This window comes from Apteryx rowi, unplaced genomic scaffold (assembly GCF_003343035.1).
Source record: "Apteryx rowi isolate R43461 unplaced genomic scaffold, aptRow1 scaffold_16, whole genome shotgun sequence".
Lineage (NCBI taxonomy): Eukaryota > Metazoa > Chordata > Aves > Apterygiformes > Apterygidae > Apteryx > Apteryx rowi.
In genome coordinates, this window is record NW_020447863.1 from 3,911,994 (window position 1) to 3,927,910 (window position 15,917).

The 15,917-nt window shown below is 58.3% G+C and overlaps 1 protein-coding gene across 1 annotated transcript in view; it reads left to right on the forward strand.

Moving 5' to 3' along the window:
* FAM129B (family with sequence similarity 129 member B) overlaps positions 1–15,917 on the forward strand; it is a 53,395-nt gene that overhangs the window by 19,674 nt on the left and 17,804 nt on the right. Inside the window, exon 3 of the mRNA XM_026059783.1 lies at positions 11,130–11,260. Coding sequence (XP_025915568.1) covers positions 11,130–11,260 — 131 coding nt within the window. The remainder of the gene's footprint in view (positions 1–11,129; positions 11,261–15,917) is intronic.

Consider the following 15,917-nt stretch of genomic DNA (forward strand, 5'->3'; position numbering starts at 1 on the left):
TGGTGCGGCTTGCTGGGCTTTGGTGTCTCGCTCCCCTAACCTGTTTGGAAGGGTTGTAATTTACAGCCTCAGCTCGCCTTTTCATCAGAAGAGCAGCTCTGCCAAGGCTCCCAGGCGGGGCCTGCCCTCCGGGCGCCGGCGTTCCGCGGCTCGGCCAGGCGGTTTGCAGGGACGTGCTCGGAGGAGGTTGAGTCGGGCAGGATCTTCGCTCTGCTCCTTGCCCAGGGCTGCATCCTCCGGGAGGAGCGATGCCCCTTCCCCCTGCTGGGCGCTGTCTGCAAGGGGTGCTCGGAGGAGCATCGATACGCGATACGGTGACAGTCGTGCTCTCGGTGCAGGAGAAACTGTTGTAGGTCATGGAGGTGGCCTCTCCTCCTCCACTGGGGTAAATGCGGTGCTGTGGGGCAGGGGCAAAGCTTGGCCACGGTCACCCACCCCGGCCATTGCCAGGGCAGCGTGTCTCAGAGCTGTGCCCTCCCGGGGTGCGCAGGCAGCATGCCACTGTGTCCCCACTGGCTACAGGGACTGTCCCCCCTGCGAGCCCCCTAGGGCTCCAGATGTCGGAGGAGATGCTCGTCTTGACCAGACCGCTGGTCCCTCACCACTCCGCGGAAGCCTGTCGTTACCCCAAGTGCTGCACTATGTTGAAAAGCCTCACGCTGCGGAAGTCCCTTCAGAGAGACCACCTGGGGCCTGGAGATGTTTTGGAGCCATCGCCGGGCCGTGCAGCGAGGGCTGCTCGTGGGGACGCAGGGGACCATCACATGCATGCCTGGAAAGGGCGGCAGCGTCGCAGCAGCCGGAGGCCTTTCCCGGTGCATGTTGCTGTAGCAGCAGTGTGGATCCGGCTGCATCCAGCCTCCTCCCATCCTTGGGTATGAGCCTGAGGCAGCAGGACCCGCATGATGGGGAAATGATGCTCCTCCTGGTGCTGGGGCTGAGCACAGGACAGGAGCCAAGACCTGCCATGGGCAACCCCGGTGTGGAGCGAGTGTGGGTCCGGGCCTGTCCCATCCTCCCTTGAGCTGGCAGCCTCCCTGGGAGCGATGCTCCAAGGTGCGGGGCCAGGAAACCTTCCTGCCATGGCTGCGAGGTGGGGACGGCTCGGTGGCCACTGTTGTCCTGGCCGTATGCAAACTCGGCTGTTTCCAAAGTCCCAGCCACCCAACCCCGAGGCACAAGCAATAGGTCCTTCTCCAGGGAGCAAAGAAGTCCTGCCTTGCCAAGCCTGGATGAAGCGAGGCTGAGGGATCCCAGCCTTGGTTTTCCCTTGGCACGGCTGTGCACGTGCAGATTTGTCCTTTGGAACGATCCTGCTAATATCTGGCTGCTCCCCTGCTCCTGGCGAGGYCTCGGGCAGGAGGAGGCTGCCGGCCTGCTGCCCTTTCCCAGGTGTCCGTGTGGAAATGCCCTGGGACGGGTCGTTGTCCCGGGAGCCATCCCGGTTGCTGAGTGCAGCGGCCTGGCGCGGCGTGGTGGTGACTGTGCAGGATCTGAGCGCCCTGCTGCCAAACCCGCTGACTCTGCCAGCCGTGGCCTGGGCTATTTAAAGCATCATTCTCATTTTCACGTGATTTCAAGGGTAATGAAGAAAATGGGCTCTGTCCACGTACTCCTGCTGGCAGGGCTTTCTGCAACCTGAGTTGCTACCAGGAAGGCCTTTTCTGGAAAAAGCGCTGCAGTGTAAGAGCAAACCAGGAGCCCTGGGTCTCGTTGCCGCTGCAGTCCCAGAGGGACAAGTTGCCCRTATTGGGCACAACCGCAAGAACTGCGAGTCTCAAAGCAGAGGAGATCCAGCTCTTACCCTTCCTGTCAGTGGCGCTTTTTTGCCTGGTGATAGGAAGGGGAAGGGGCCGCTGCCAGAATAACCTGAGCAGTACCATTCTGCACGCTGAGCCCAGGACACCGTGTATAGGAACATTTAACTGGGAAGGCTACAGTGGTGCAGGGGAAGGAGCTGCCGCCGGTCCCCAGCCCTTGAGTCAGGGCTTCCCAGGGACAGGCCACCACAGCTGGAGCCGATGCTGCTTCTCTGCGGGTCTGGCTAGACCTGGAGCAGGGAGGGCTGGTTCATGGCATTTTGCTTTTTTCCTTGGCTCTGGTCTGAGGGATGCCGGAGCTGGGGATGGCTCTGCTTGCAGGGGCAGCGAGGCCTAGGGCTGCTTTCTGATCTGCGTGTATAGGGGCGCTCGGGGTATTGGAGATATTGGAGATGGGCAAAATGCACCCACGCCAGGCAAAACCCATTCTTGCCTCGTGCTTTTCTACTTCAGCAGCTTGCCGTGATGTTTTGAGTTTTTCTGATGGTGAGACCTACCTCCCSCTGTGGTGCTGCTCTGGGCAGACCTTGAGCTAGCTCAAGTAAGCGAGGAGAGGAGCTGCATATGCCTTTGGCAGTGGTACCCGCATAGCCGGTGCCCAGGCCTCTGAAGAGTTTATTCCCTTCCCAGGTAACCAGAAGCCCATACCTGTTCTGTTGCTGTTTCGGGCTTGGCCATGGTTTCTGGTAGTTGTGCTCTGCTGCTGTTGCGTAACTGGTACAGGAGGTGGGCAGAAACTACCTCTCTTGGCTCGTTTTGCCTCGAAGAGGCCTCTTGCCCAGCGGGCTTTGCAGTCCTCGGTTATGATTCAGCTTCTGCTGGTCTCAGGGAGAAAAAACAAACCTGCATTGCCTGCTTGTTCTTCATCGCTCTTCTAGGGTGTCCTCAAGGGAGCAGAGTGTCAGCCGGAGAGAGCAAATTGCAGTCATTAGTCTCTCTTGCGAGCTGTTGACCTTGGCGTTCCTGCGAGTCTGTGGCAGCGCTGGCTCGGGGGGCAGCAGCGTCCTCCTGGCCCTGGTGGCCTTTCGGTGCCGGCTGGAGCATCACTGCAGGTGCAGGACATGTGAGGCGATGCASGAAACAGCTGGGTGCCTTACGGACCCTCCCCTTGCAAAGGCAGGGTGGACCCTGGAAGACACAAACCTGAGCTCGTCCCTCCTAGCTCCCAAAAGCCAGTCCTGCCGTTGTGCCCAGCCTGCTCTTGGCATGTCTGTCCCACCCCTGCGAAACACAGAGCCCTTTCTCTCCCCTTCGTGTGAAAGCTGGCTTGCTGTAGATCCCGTTTATCGCAGCCTGCAAAACGCCACGTGAGTCTTACTCATCAGGATGCTTCTGTAGCGAAGGAGGGGAAACCCGGAGGCAGAGGAATAGATGAAGTCTCTGATTAAAGGTGCTATTGGGAGGCTCAGCAGGAGTCCCAGCCCTGGCAGAGACAGGGGCGTTAGCATTAGCGGGTGCTGTTTGACACCTGGCTCCAACCACAAACTACTTACCGCTGACAACTTGCCTCAGTCCTGCCTTGCTATCAAGGAACAGGAGCGACTTGCTGGAGCCTGCTTCAGCCGAGCAACCCAGGGCTGCAACAGGAGAGGCGCCCCTGCATTCGGCCGGTTGCAAAGCGCAGAGCGCCGGGCCGTAGGTGGGGGTTTGCAGAGCCGGGTTGCGTTCGGTGTGAGTGGGGACCAGTCTGGCGGTGCTCAGAGCAATGGGGGAAGCCTACAGTGCCCAGGAGCTCAGGGATTTCTGCATAAAGGAGGGATGCATGGCCATTATGTTGGGAAGCAGGTCCAAACTCTCCTGTGGGTCCGGACCTCTGATCTGCTCCRGGTAAGCACCACGCACGTGTGTGCTCCAGCCTTGGGTCCTAGAGCAAAGCTTGCATTTGGGACCCATGGGAAAGCGGAGTCTAAAGGAGACTGGGGACCCGTCACCACCCTGTGAAGGAAAGTCCCTCTGCTGTTGTATGCACCTGACTTGCTGAAACTCTTTCCCGTGGGTGTCTGCACCCGCACCCAGATAGGGGCGTTTGCTGCTTGGAGGGGTGGAAGCAAGCTGAACCACATGCCTCCACGGCCTAGTCACAGCTGGGATGTACACTCCTCGCTGGGATTCAAGCAGGGGGGACAGGACAAGACTTGGCACCTAAGAATGGGTGGAGGACGTGGAGGCCAAACTCCTCTGCCCTCTTGTTTCACCACTGCCCACTACCAGGAGATGAGGATCTGGTTTATGCTGCTGTAGGATGGTGGCTGACGCTGGGGCTCCTCTCTGCTGGCTTGAGGCCTGGGGGAAAGCACACTGTGAGCTTTCTGGAGCGGAGATGCCTGTGTGGGCTCCAGTGTAAGCTTCTGGACTGCCACACATCCTCTGGCTTTCCAAAAATTCCTTTAGCTCTTGGCCAGATGCATAGCCAAAGCTGCCGGATAGAGGGAAGATAGCTTGTGGGTGGCCCTGATTGCCCAACCAAGGAGGGGTCAGCTGTCTGACCTATCTGGCAATCCACAGCGCTGCAAGGTGATGGCTTGGGGGTTTATGTTCAGCCTCTTAAAGGGCAGAGAAAGGGCAGGATGGCTCCTTCCAAGTATTTGGGAGCACCTTACATGTTTCCTGCCTCTGCACAAAATTCAGCTGTGGTCTCTGACTTCTACAGCCATCGGAAGGCTGCTGGGAAGGGACCTTGGAGGCACCTGCCGTGGGATGCTGGCCCAGATGGGGTCTCTTAGCCAGGTCCCGATGAACTAAGCACCACACAGAGGAGGTGCTGCTGTTGGTCTGTGTTTGCATGTGTGTCTGAAAGGCAAAGTCCAGCTGCCTGGACCAGCCCATAGGACAGGAGGGGCTTTCAGAGCATCTGCTGTGATCTAAAGCACAGATTTCCCAACCTCTTTTCTTGAGCAAAACTTAGCTATCTATCTCATTGTTAGTTGTCTAAATCTGCTAAGTCCAGTTTCTCCTTACATCACCTCTCCATGCCGCTGCTGAACCAGTGGTGCCTTTGGCCCACCTCCTCCAGACCTCTCGAGTGTGTCCATGCACCTCCCCTTGCTTCTGGTTTGAGCAAGGTCACAGAAAAACCCAAGCAAATTCTGCACGGGGCCGACATCGCATAGCGGCTTGAGCTGTGCATCCTGTCTGGCCTCGCAGCTTGGGATCAGCTGGTCTAAATGGCAGGAGGCAAGTGYATGAGTGCTGAAGCGCTTCTGGCCCCTCACGTCTGTGGGGAGTCAGCCATTGAGCCAAAACCCAGCTGCCTGCCTGAGGCTCTGCTCGCTGGAAGAGGCACCTCTTCCCGGCRGCCCTGGAAGTGTGCGGACAAAGACGCTTCCCAAGAGCAAACCCTGAGATATCTATAGAGGCCAGAAACCAGGCACAGCTGGTGGCTGCGGCGCAGGGCAGAGTCTGCGCTGGAGCTGTGAGCAGGCAGCTCGTGGATCTCGGGGGACTGAGTCGGGGGGAGGAGTTGTCACACGTCCCGGGGTCGTCGCACCGCAGATGGGGCTTGCTGGCAATGTTACAGACCATGAATGTCTTCGACTTTAGGTTGCACTAATTACAGCCTTTCTTCTCATAAGCAACAAGAGGGGGTGGGGGTGAGAAGAGGGAAGAAGGTTTGATTCTTAACTTGCAATCCAAAAGACGTTATTCATGAGTGGAGGGTCATGATTCACACCCCTTCCTGCACAGACGTTTTGTAATGAAGGCAGAGGCTCCGCAGCATCGTTTACCCCAGGAGCTGGGGTTTTTAAGGACTTGAAGCATGCGAGGCAGGTGACGACAGCAGGGGACAGGGTTTGCTGCCAGCACGGAGCACGGGTGAAGGGTGCTGCCAGCCCTGTGCTAGCAGGGCAGCGAAAGGAAATTCAAGGGGAGCTCCTGGCATGGAGCTGCGGGCCTCCGCAACGCATCCCCTGCCTGCCTCCTTCTGCCCACCAGGCATAAATATCCAGAAGGGTAATGGCTTTCTGGGGCGCTAAACTGCTGGAGCTGGCTAAGATTTAGTTGTCTTGGATATTTGACTGTGAATCTTTTGTTTCAATATCTGCAAGTAATTGACTTTTGCTTTTCCATTTGCTTAAGGACTCCTAATTGGCCCCATCGTTAATCAGTGAAGAATGAGTGACTAAGCTGTCTTGACTGCTGGGAACTAGAGCTCTTTTTTCCCATGAACTGAAAGGAAATTAAACTTCAAAATGCCCTCCTAAATCTTAGCTGTCAACATCGCTGCCCAAAGCTCCAGCCAAAATAATAGATTTTTGCAGACTGCAAGCTGCAACAGAAGTACCTAGTGGACACTAGCAAATGGAGTAACAACAGACTATTTTTTTCCACTAGAAAACGCCAAAATAAGGGTGAGGAATTTCTCTSCTCGTACGAGCAGGCTTCTCATTCTTTGGCATGCAAAATGTGTTTCTTAAACCCAGGCGATTCTCCTGCCCCGGCGCCACCTCCTCCACCTCCTCCCTGACCTTGCCGCCGTGCCCTCCGTGCCGGCGCTCCCTGACACCGCGTCCCTTGCGCTGGGAGCGCACCGGCGTTGGGACCGGCTCGGGATCTGCCTGGGGGCCGCGGCTGAAGCCCGCTCCGGGCGGTCGACGTCCCAGCGCGGCCGGGCTGCTGCGCCGAGCCAGGCGTTGCCTTTCTGGTCCCCGGCGAGAGGCCCGGGGATGCTGGGGGAGCCTCGCGCCTTGCCAGCTCTCCTGCCGCTCTGGGCCAAAACCCTGCGAGAGCCCCACACGCGAGCGGCCTGGGGCTGTCGGTGCAGGCGCAGAACCAGCCACGCGGTGCCGGCGCTGTCAGATCCGCCGGTGATCCGGGAGGAGAGCAGACCCGCCTGGGAGGGAGCGGTTTGGGTGGCAGCTGAGCCCCGAAATGTCCCCTTAGCCCTGCTCGGGAGGGAAGCGCTGGGTGAGATGCAAGCTGCTGCTGAGCCCCAGCGGGAAGGACCAGACTGGGGTGTCCTGGAGGGATGCTGGAGCTGTGGACCGTCCTGCTATGGTCTCAGGCAATGCTCGCTTCCCACCCAAGTGCGACGTGCCTGTGGGTCTTCAGAGCTGGCTGCTGCCACCTCGCTTGAAAAACGAATGCGGCAAAGCATCGGYGGGGAGGGGAAAGTTGCATGTGGTCCTTCGCCACCGTTTTGTCACTATCTCATCTGGCGCCCAGCTACCTGCTCCCAGCCGTTACGATCGCGTGGCAATTTTWTCCTGTGCTGCTCCCAGCTCTTCACTGGGGTAAATTCAGGATTTGCACCATGCTGGAGCAAGCTGGTCCTTCGCTTCGCCCCTCGCGCAGCCCCTCGGCGTGGTGGGCGGCTGCGGCTGGAAGAGGCTTTTGGCCCCCGCTGCAAGCGCCGCGCTGCGCCAGGGCCCGYGCAGAGCTCGTGTGGATGTTTTGTCTGGTTTCGTGCACCCAGCATCGCCCCGGCTTCCGCCATGAGGATGCCGATAGAGCATTCCTGCCGCCTCCTATCGCCCCGTCTCTGGGAAAGACTGAAGGGTTTGAAATAGTTGCAGGCAACTTGAATTCTTTCCCTTTCACGCTCTCTGGGGCAAAGTTGAACGAGAAATTCAAAATAAAGGTCCCTCGTGCCAAAGAAAGCTTCGGGAAACCTTTCTGCTGGCAATCTCTCCCCGAGCCATTAGAGCCCGGGGAGGCTTGGAGAGGGGGTTTTCCCCGCGGGACGCCCGGGCGGCCCCGGCATGCCGCGTGGGGCAGGCTGCCACGCTTGCTGGAAGTGGCTGCTTCCGGCCTGCCCACGCGCGGGCGGCGCGGGACCTCGCCAAGCCGCCTGCCGGGATGCTGGCGGCTGCTCCGAATTCCTGCGCGCCGGGCTCGGGCGCGCGGAGGAGGCGTCCCCGTCACCCATGTCCTGCGCTGGGGACTTAAATCGCCGGGTGCAGGAGACGCTTCCCCTGCCTGGTTGTAGCTTGGGTCCCAGGAGGACGTCTGGGCTCCTGCGGTTTTCTGGTGGGAAAATTTAGAGAGTGGGGGATTTTCGCTTGGTATTTTCCTCTGTGTGTGTGCATGGATTTTTTTTCCTTTTTTTTTTTTTTTTTTTTTCTTTTTAATCGACGTGAAAGCTTGGATGGGGGGTTCAGTGATTTATCCTGCAAGTGCTTGTGGGGAAAACGGCTCATTTCTGGTGCTGGTCAGCTCTGCTCTTAGCTTTAAATCCAGGTGGCTCGGCGACGTGGGTAATGCGTAAGCAGCTCTAAAAGCAGCCGTCACCGTGGGACCTAGTCGGCAGCTGCCCAAACTCTGCCTCTTCCCCTGCCGCGGGGCGCGAGAGGCGCTTTTCGGCTCCGCTGCCCGCCCTGTCCCTCCTCGAGGCGGGGGGAGAAGCCGGGGCTGAGCCCTCCGGACTTCCCTGCGGGGCACCGCCAGCCGGAGCCGGAGCCGGAGCCGGAGCCCCGCGTGCCCCGTCCGTACTGGGGGCTGCCCCAGCCCCTCTATGGGGGGTTTGCCGTGCCCCCCCAGCCCATCTCCCGGCCCCACGCTGGACACGGTGGAGGATGCCGCCGTGGCGGGACGTGCCGGGGGAGAGCAGGGTTTGGGCTGGCCGATCTCGGCTGGTCTCCGCCGCTCCAGCACAGCTGCGCAGGCGGTCGGTGCCGCGCGGGGGTGATGTTAAGACCGACCCGCAGACCCGGTGCGACTGCTGCAGGGTCTCGGACTCTCCCACCTCTGGGCTTTCCCTGAAGGTGGGATCTTGCCACCTCTGTGCAGGTTTGCTGGAGCTGGGGATGGAGAAAAAAATGCAAATCCTGGGGTAGGAGCAGTCGGGGGCTGCACAGCTGCTCGTGGGTGACAGCGCAGGGATGCTGCAAAGAGGCTGTCTTGGAGCATCTCCAGCTCTCCGGGGCACRGCGGCTCTGGCTGGCTCCCACCAGCCTTTCCTGGCGCATGGGGCTGGGCCGCGTGGGCCGCTCTTGGCTCCCCGCAGAGCTGCAGAGAGCGGGCAGGAGGCTCCRAAGTCTACAAAGAGCCTGGGGGCTTGCACGGCTTCTGCGCTGCCTCTTTGAGAGAGTCCAAACACGATGCCCAGCCTTCTTCTGGCTCTGACCCGAGACTGATCCCGCCACACGTGCTCCCCCCGCGTGGGTTTGGCTGCAGAGCTTGAAGCTCCCCGGTTCCTCCGTGGGACGTCGCTCGTGGGGGCGCGGGAGGATCCYGGGTGTTTTGGCGAGGTCCCACTGCGAATCTCGGGCTGGGGGGCCCGCGTTTCCCYCTGCTCTCGGAGGCGATGCCGGAGGAAGTCCTTCCTCCTGCCTYGAGCGGACCCGCGCAGCTGAACGGAGGCGCGGAGCTGCACAATGCGCAGGAAGYGCCGCGCGGCCTGTTAGTATTGCCGGAATAAGCTTAATGTCAGGAATTTCCTGCCTCGCAGAGGAATCTGAGGCATTAGCATTAAACGCCAAAAAAAGACTCTGCTAACACTGAGTTAGTCCCTGGGCTGGCCGCGGAGGGCAGAGGGCAGCAGCATCAGTCGCGGCCCCGCGCTGAACCCTGCTCCCACGGGCCCGAGGGCAGCGGGAAGGTGTTCAGAGGCTCTTAGTGGGAAGGGGGAAGGCGTCCAAATTTATGATCCGGGATTAGGCTGTCCCACGGCAGGCTGGTGCCTCCCCCCATGCCCCGCCATCTATAGCGGCTCTGCAGGGCTCGCGCCTTGGCTCGGGGATCGGCGGGGCAGGGGCTGCCAGCACGGCCGTGTTTCCCTATGGAGATAGGGACGGCGGAGCCCAAAGCTGCCTGGATCCTTCCACGTCCCTTCCCAGCAGCTCGCGCGAGCAAGAAGAGGCAGGAGATGGCACGGTGGGACGCTGGCAAGTCACGTGCCCGAGTGGGAGGTGACGGCCCCAGCGGGGTGCGGGTGGTTTTGGAGCAGGGGCTCCACGCTGGCTGCAGCCCGCGAGCCTGGGACGTGCGGCTCTGCTGGGAGAGGACCAAGCTCTGGGGGCATCCGTGTCTCTCCGTCACTTCCCCCGGGCTCGTTAAGCTCGTCAGCTCGGCCCTGTGGTTAATGGGTATGCGGGAGGCGCGGGYGGCGCAGCCCTCGGCCTCGCTAATTAGCCAGGACAAACATTGGCGCAAGACACCTTCACGCTTTGTTAAGAGATGCCAGAGCCCCGCTGAAGGTGCCCACGTTGTCCTGCCCCCGGGGCGCTTCATGCCGAGGCCGAGGTGCTCGGGGCCGGGAAAGGCGCCGTGGCAGAAGCCGATGCGGGAAGCTCTGCCGGCAGGGCCTGGGGGGAGAGAGGCCCAGCAGTGACATGGAGATGGGCAGAAAACCTTTCCTTCCCGAGGGCAAGAGACGTGCCGGGCTGGGGACAATGCTCCATCACTGCTCCTCACACAGTGCAGAGGCTCCGGGAAAACATGTAGGGTCCCGGTGTGGGCTGGAGGTCCCTGAGCAAACACGGGACCAGGAGGTCGGTGGCTCCTGACAGCAGGTTGGGTGAGCGCTCCAGGGCTGGAGGACACAGATCTGCCCTGTGTGTGGCATCAGCCAGCCCAGCAGGCCTCCACGGGGCATCCCCAGGCCCCAGCGATGGGGAACGTTGCACAGAAAGCTGCTAGACCACGTGCCTTGATTGCCGCTGCTCCCCAGGAACGAGCAGGGTTGGGTGCACAGGGTCGAACCAAGCCATGCACAAGGGGACCAAGTGTCAGCATTGTCCCAGGGCCATGTGGATCTTGGCGGAGTCTCAGCCTGAGGGACCAGAGCCTCCAAAACGTGCCTGGGAGGTTGTTCCCCTTCCCGCTGAAGGATGAGATAGGCAAACGGGGCTGGGAAGGGGGCATTGCAGGTGGCAGGTCCCTTCACCCCGGGTGCCCTGGACAAGCCACTTGTGGCGTAGCAGGTGAGACCCGTCTCACCTTCAGCCATTGCCAAGCTCTTGGGTAACCCCTGGAGCCAAGGCAGCCCCAAGTGACGCCCCTGTAACGCTGGGGCACGTTCCCCGTCCCCCCTGCGGTTAAACCTCCATCCTTTCCAGAGAGCCTCTCTGCCTGCTCCTTGCTGACGCTTGGCTGTTGCCCAGCAAACTGCTGAATACTCGTAAYGGTTAGAGCTAGGAGCTATCTCCTAACGAAGCTCTGGGCTGTGCCCCACGAGCTGCTGTCGCTGCGTTGATGGGCTGGGGAGGGCTTTAGCGGGTTGAAATTCTCCCCCGCTGCGAAGGGGCAGGTTTGTCGATCCTACACATGAAGCCAAAGTAGCTGGAGGTGACCGGGAAGGTGGGGGAGAAGGTCTGGTGCTGGGGGGCCATGACACCCCTGCCTTAATGCCGCTCCGCTCTCCTCTTGCAGAGAAGACCGGGAAGGTGCTGGACGAGTTCTGCCGGTGCTACMAGGAGCAGTACGGAGTAGCGCTCTTCAACAGCGTCCGCTATGAAATCGAAGGCAACGGCGGGCCGCAGTCGCAGCTGCTGCACCGCAAGGTAAGGGCACGGCTCCTCCAAGCCCGCAGCCGGCCTCAGGCCCCTGCGCAGGGCTGAAGGCTCCGCTCCTTCCTCCTCCTGCTGGCCGGCAGCTCTCTCCCCGTGCCCGGCGAGCGCAGACCGTTGCCTCCCCCGCGGCACGGGGGATGTCCGCCTCGGCGTGCGGGGCCGCGGTGCTCACGGGCCTGTCGGGGGGGGGTTAGGTGCCACGGTGGGAGCTGGCGGCGAAACCCTTCCCGCTGCTGCGGGAGCGGCACTGGGTGCTCCCGTGTTGGGAAAGCCCGCGGCAGGGAGGCTGGAGACCGCCGGCTGCCAAAGCACCGAGCTCCACGTGTGGCTCCCTGGGAGAGATTTTCTTTTCAGATCAGTGCAACACGCACACCCAGCAACCGGGGGTGAGGCCGGCTTTTGGCTGTAGCTCAAAGTTAATTTGTGTGTTTAATGACAGGGCTTGCTGAAGGCACTTCTGGCTGATAAGAAGTTCCTGGGACTTGCTTGTGCCCGATAAAAAGCTGAGAGCAGCAGTGTGAGCGGGGCTGTCGGCTCTCACGGGACTGCGGGCGCGTGCTGGGCTCTCTTCTCTGCTCCTCTAGGTGCAGCTGGGGCCCTAAAGGGAAGGTGGTTTGAAGTTTCTGTCACAAGCAGTTGTGTTTCTTGTGCAAAAAGCAGTGGGAAAGTCTGCAGATGTCTCCCCAGTGGTGGTTATTGCTTGAGGTTGCGTTACTGGAGACCAAGCCCTCCTCTTCTGCCTCCCAGCTAGGACCAAAGGGAGATGAACTCAAGTGCTGGACTGTGGCCATGCTGTGGTTTCTTGCTAGCAGCTACTTTTTGTTTTTTTCCCTTGCTGGTTCAGTGGAKTTGCCATACTGCTGGCTGTTCACACTTCCTCTCTGGGAAGAGGAAGGGAGCAGGAGCTTCAACAGAGAGCCGGCGACAGGTTCTCAGGCTGTGCGTGATGGGAAGCCATTGGTTAGAAGAGGAAAGGGAGATCGTTTCTCCTGGGCCTATAATTAGAACTGGTAGGATTTGCTTTGATTTCTCACCAGTGCTTGGAAAAGAGCATCCACTCTGCCCTAGGTGTCGACTGACTGGCTTTTTACCAGCAGGAAATAAAATGCACCCTCAAATTAAAAATGAGCTCCCGAGTCATGCACCGCATTGCACTGTATAAGCCGCTGGATTATAGCGTTCAGTTCCTCCTTGCCAGGCTGAGCTAGTGGCAAGACTGGGCACCTCCCGACTTCCTCTTGCTACACTACAGTTTACTGTTGCTCTCCTGGGAGCTTTGCAATGACCTGAAAATTGGAAAGGAATTGCACAAAAGCAGTGAAGCACATGATGGAGGGCGAGCATGAAGGCAGTGTCCAAGCACATAGGAACTGTGCAAGAGTTGCGAGGGGAACAGCACGAGTTCAAGCTCATAAAGGAGGCCTGAAGGGAAGTAAGGTTCATAAATACTCTGAAGGAGCCGACATGGACAGGTGCTTTTCCAGTGGTGAAGGAGCACAGACAGAGGCTGCAGGATCCCTACGTATTCAAGGCTGTCCTTAACGATCAAAGTGAAAACATGTCTGGTCCCAGATGACTGCTGGTCCCTTGTTCTTTTTACAATGCAGTAGAGCTTCTTCACTCACCCTAGTGACTGGTGGCTGCAGGTTCCTCCTTATTAACTCCTCAGGGATCTTGGATGCACCTCTGTTTTCCAGAGCATGGCTCGCTAGCAGTGTCCATCCGGGGAACGGTGCTGCAAACCCATAATATTGTGTCTTCAGCTCTCCCACAGCACTGACCCCTCCTGCTTCCTCAAGGCCACAGTGTTGAGACAGGATCCTTCTTCTCAGCTGTTGTTGGCTGGCCTGCAGCAGCCTCCTTGTATTTGCTGGTTTTTTGAAGTCTCTGGGGGCAGTTTCTGATCTCAGCTGGGAACTTYTCTTCTTGCCGCTTCCCTCTGTCCTTAGCACTTCACCCTGGAATGGGCCTGACTGGAATGTTTTTGGAGTTAGTGGTGAACAGCTTGCACAAATGGAGCTATTAGAAATCAGGGTAAGCACTGCTGAGGTTTTCATAGTGGAATGTGAGCTGACTTCTGAAGCAGCAAGGTGCTAGAGGAGAAGGAGCAAGGATGTAGCCAGGGACTGGATGTCCCAGGTGCCCTTGGGGGGAGCTTTCCTTACCCCTGCTGCTGTCTCTCCTCTTATGTTTCCCTTCATTACAACTACAGATGGGAACACTAGTAGTGCCAAGAGACTTTTTAACCATCACTGATGTTATCATGTGCCTGAGTTTCCTGGAGTCCAGTGTGTGGCTGGTGCAGAGAATCCAGTGCTTCAGGTGGACCTGCATTTCCTGGGTGGAAATGATCCCAAGTCACCATGTTCTCAGACTTGCCTTAGAGTAGGTCCTATGAGCCCTGTAAGGGGCAGAGAGGCAACACCTTACAGCATCTAGCACACGGGAGTCCTGCCCTCAGCGATGAGAAAGCTCTCGCTGATAGATGGCATTATAGCGAAATGGCTGGCACCTCTCCGAGCCTTGTTCCTGTGCTCATTCCCACTGAGTCACCATGCACATAGGCTTCTCCTGACTGCTGCATGCCTGAGGAAAGGAGGGATGCAACTGAATTCCCCTGAACCCTCTCCTGGGTAAGGGACGCATGGTTGTGGGGGAGCAGGGTGGGTGTACATTGGCTGGATGGATGAACACCGGCTGGGTGTTCATCTAGAGAGTCGAGTACCCCAGGATTTGTTATGGCCATTCCCCCTACCACCGCAGTGGCCTTTGTGCCTGCTTGTGTCTTTCTTTTTGCAAAATCTGTGGCCCATTTCTAGGGCTAAATGTGCTGCATAGTCAGCTAAACGGTCCACGTGTTCTCAGCAGCCCTATTGTGGCTCTTGCATCCCTCAGCACACCAGAGTTTATTTGTAAAGGCACGTTCAGACCAGGCTGGAGGAGGTGTGATTACCAATTTGGGTTCGTTTCTGCTTTTGTTCGGGGTTTACAGTATTTTTGAGAAATCTAAAGATTGCATCAATGGGATCAGACTTGAACCTTGTATGTTCGCTGTGGCTGTCTTCAAGGCCAACCTGTGTGAATGCGTATCCACCATGTTTTTTGGGAAAGGGACCACCTAACCCATGCCCCTGTTCTTCTGAAATGTGCCCAGGGAGCTCCAGCCTCAGCAATGCAACAGGCCAGAGCAGTGCAGCCTGCGGTGACGGGTACTGGCCTGTTCTGACCCAGTATGGATGTTGCAAGATCGGACAGTGTGTCTGTGCCTGCCCGGGCCCTGGGTGTGTCAAGCAAAATAATAAAGGTGTGGAGGTAAAAGTTCCTGAGTAGGAACAGGGAGCCCAGTGTCCACAACAAGACTTTCATTGGGTTCATCACAATTTGGCAGATGAATTCAACCTTCTCTGGAGAGGTACCTCCTTCTAAAGGTTGCTTGTTTCATAAAAAACTCCATCAAGCAGTCCAGGAATGTATGACAAATGGAAGCAAGTCAGCAAGGTCAGGGACGCGGTGCAACTCTTTAAAACAAGAGTATATAAATAGGACATTCCACGGCCAAGCTGTCGCAAGAAGTCTCATCTGCTCGCCCCCCCCCCCTGCTACAGAGCCTCAAAGCCTTCAGCTCGGCCTGGGAATGCAGAAGGGATTTGCCAAGTAGTGAAGACAAAGTTGGGGCTACGTTCTTAGGAGTGCAAGTAACAGCAAGTCCCTAATGTGGGGAGATTGAGCATCCTCCTCCTGCGCTTGGTAAGGTGGAGGACTCAGCTGTGACTTTGGTTGTTTCCACTCTGGCTACTCCCAACCAGACCTGGGATCGACTTCTTGGCAGTCTTGGCATTCCCAGTGGGATGAGTTATCCTGTGCTCAGTGCCCGATGGCTGAGCGGCACCAAGAACGTTGCCCATGTTTGTGCAGTTTGGTTCCCGCAAGGTTCAGCGGCTGTGCTGGCTCAAGCAAGGTTGTCACTGACTYGGCTTGCTCTGCCAGGATGCTCTGGTTGCTGAGGGACAGTCAAGCCTTTCYGGGAAGCGTTGTCGGAAGCAGAGCCTCCCTCCTTCCTGCCCAGCACCCAAAGGAGCAATCTGAGCCCATTCAGCTCAGAGCTGGCTCTGTGCATGGCCGGGCAGCCTGCCAGTGCCATGGTGTTCCTGGGGAATGGGGCACGGTGGACTAGTGAGGTGAGCCTGCACCAGTGCTGGAGGTGGACACTGGGAGGAAAGGGGTGGGGAGAGGAGATAGAATGAGCTTTTAAGTTCATATGAGGGTTGATGGCACCCCTGGGACTTGGGGCAGGTCCTGGGATGGAGAGGAACTACATTTGTGTAGGATGTCACAACCATGGATTCTAAGCACCTGGAGAGATCATCTCATCTCAGCTTGGCTCTGCACTCCCCTAATTTGCTGAAAAAGTCATAGATGTCAAAAAGATGAAGAGTAGTATCCTGTTTGTCCGTGGGCAGAAGTCATCTGTCGTGGGTACGGGTTTTTTGTTTTTTGTTTGGTTGGTTGGGGTTTGTTCTTTTTCTCTTACCAGGGGAGGGAATGACTAACTGACATCCCTATGGGGACTCTGTGCTCAAGGACAGCCCCACTCTGGGATGGAGTGCAGCTGGCCACAGGCCTAAAGCATGGTAGGGGCTCCTAAAAC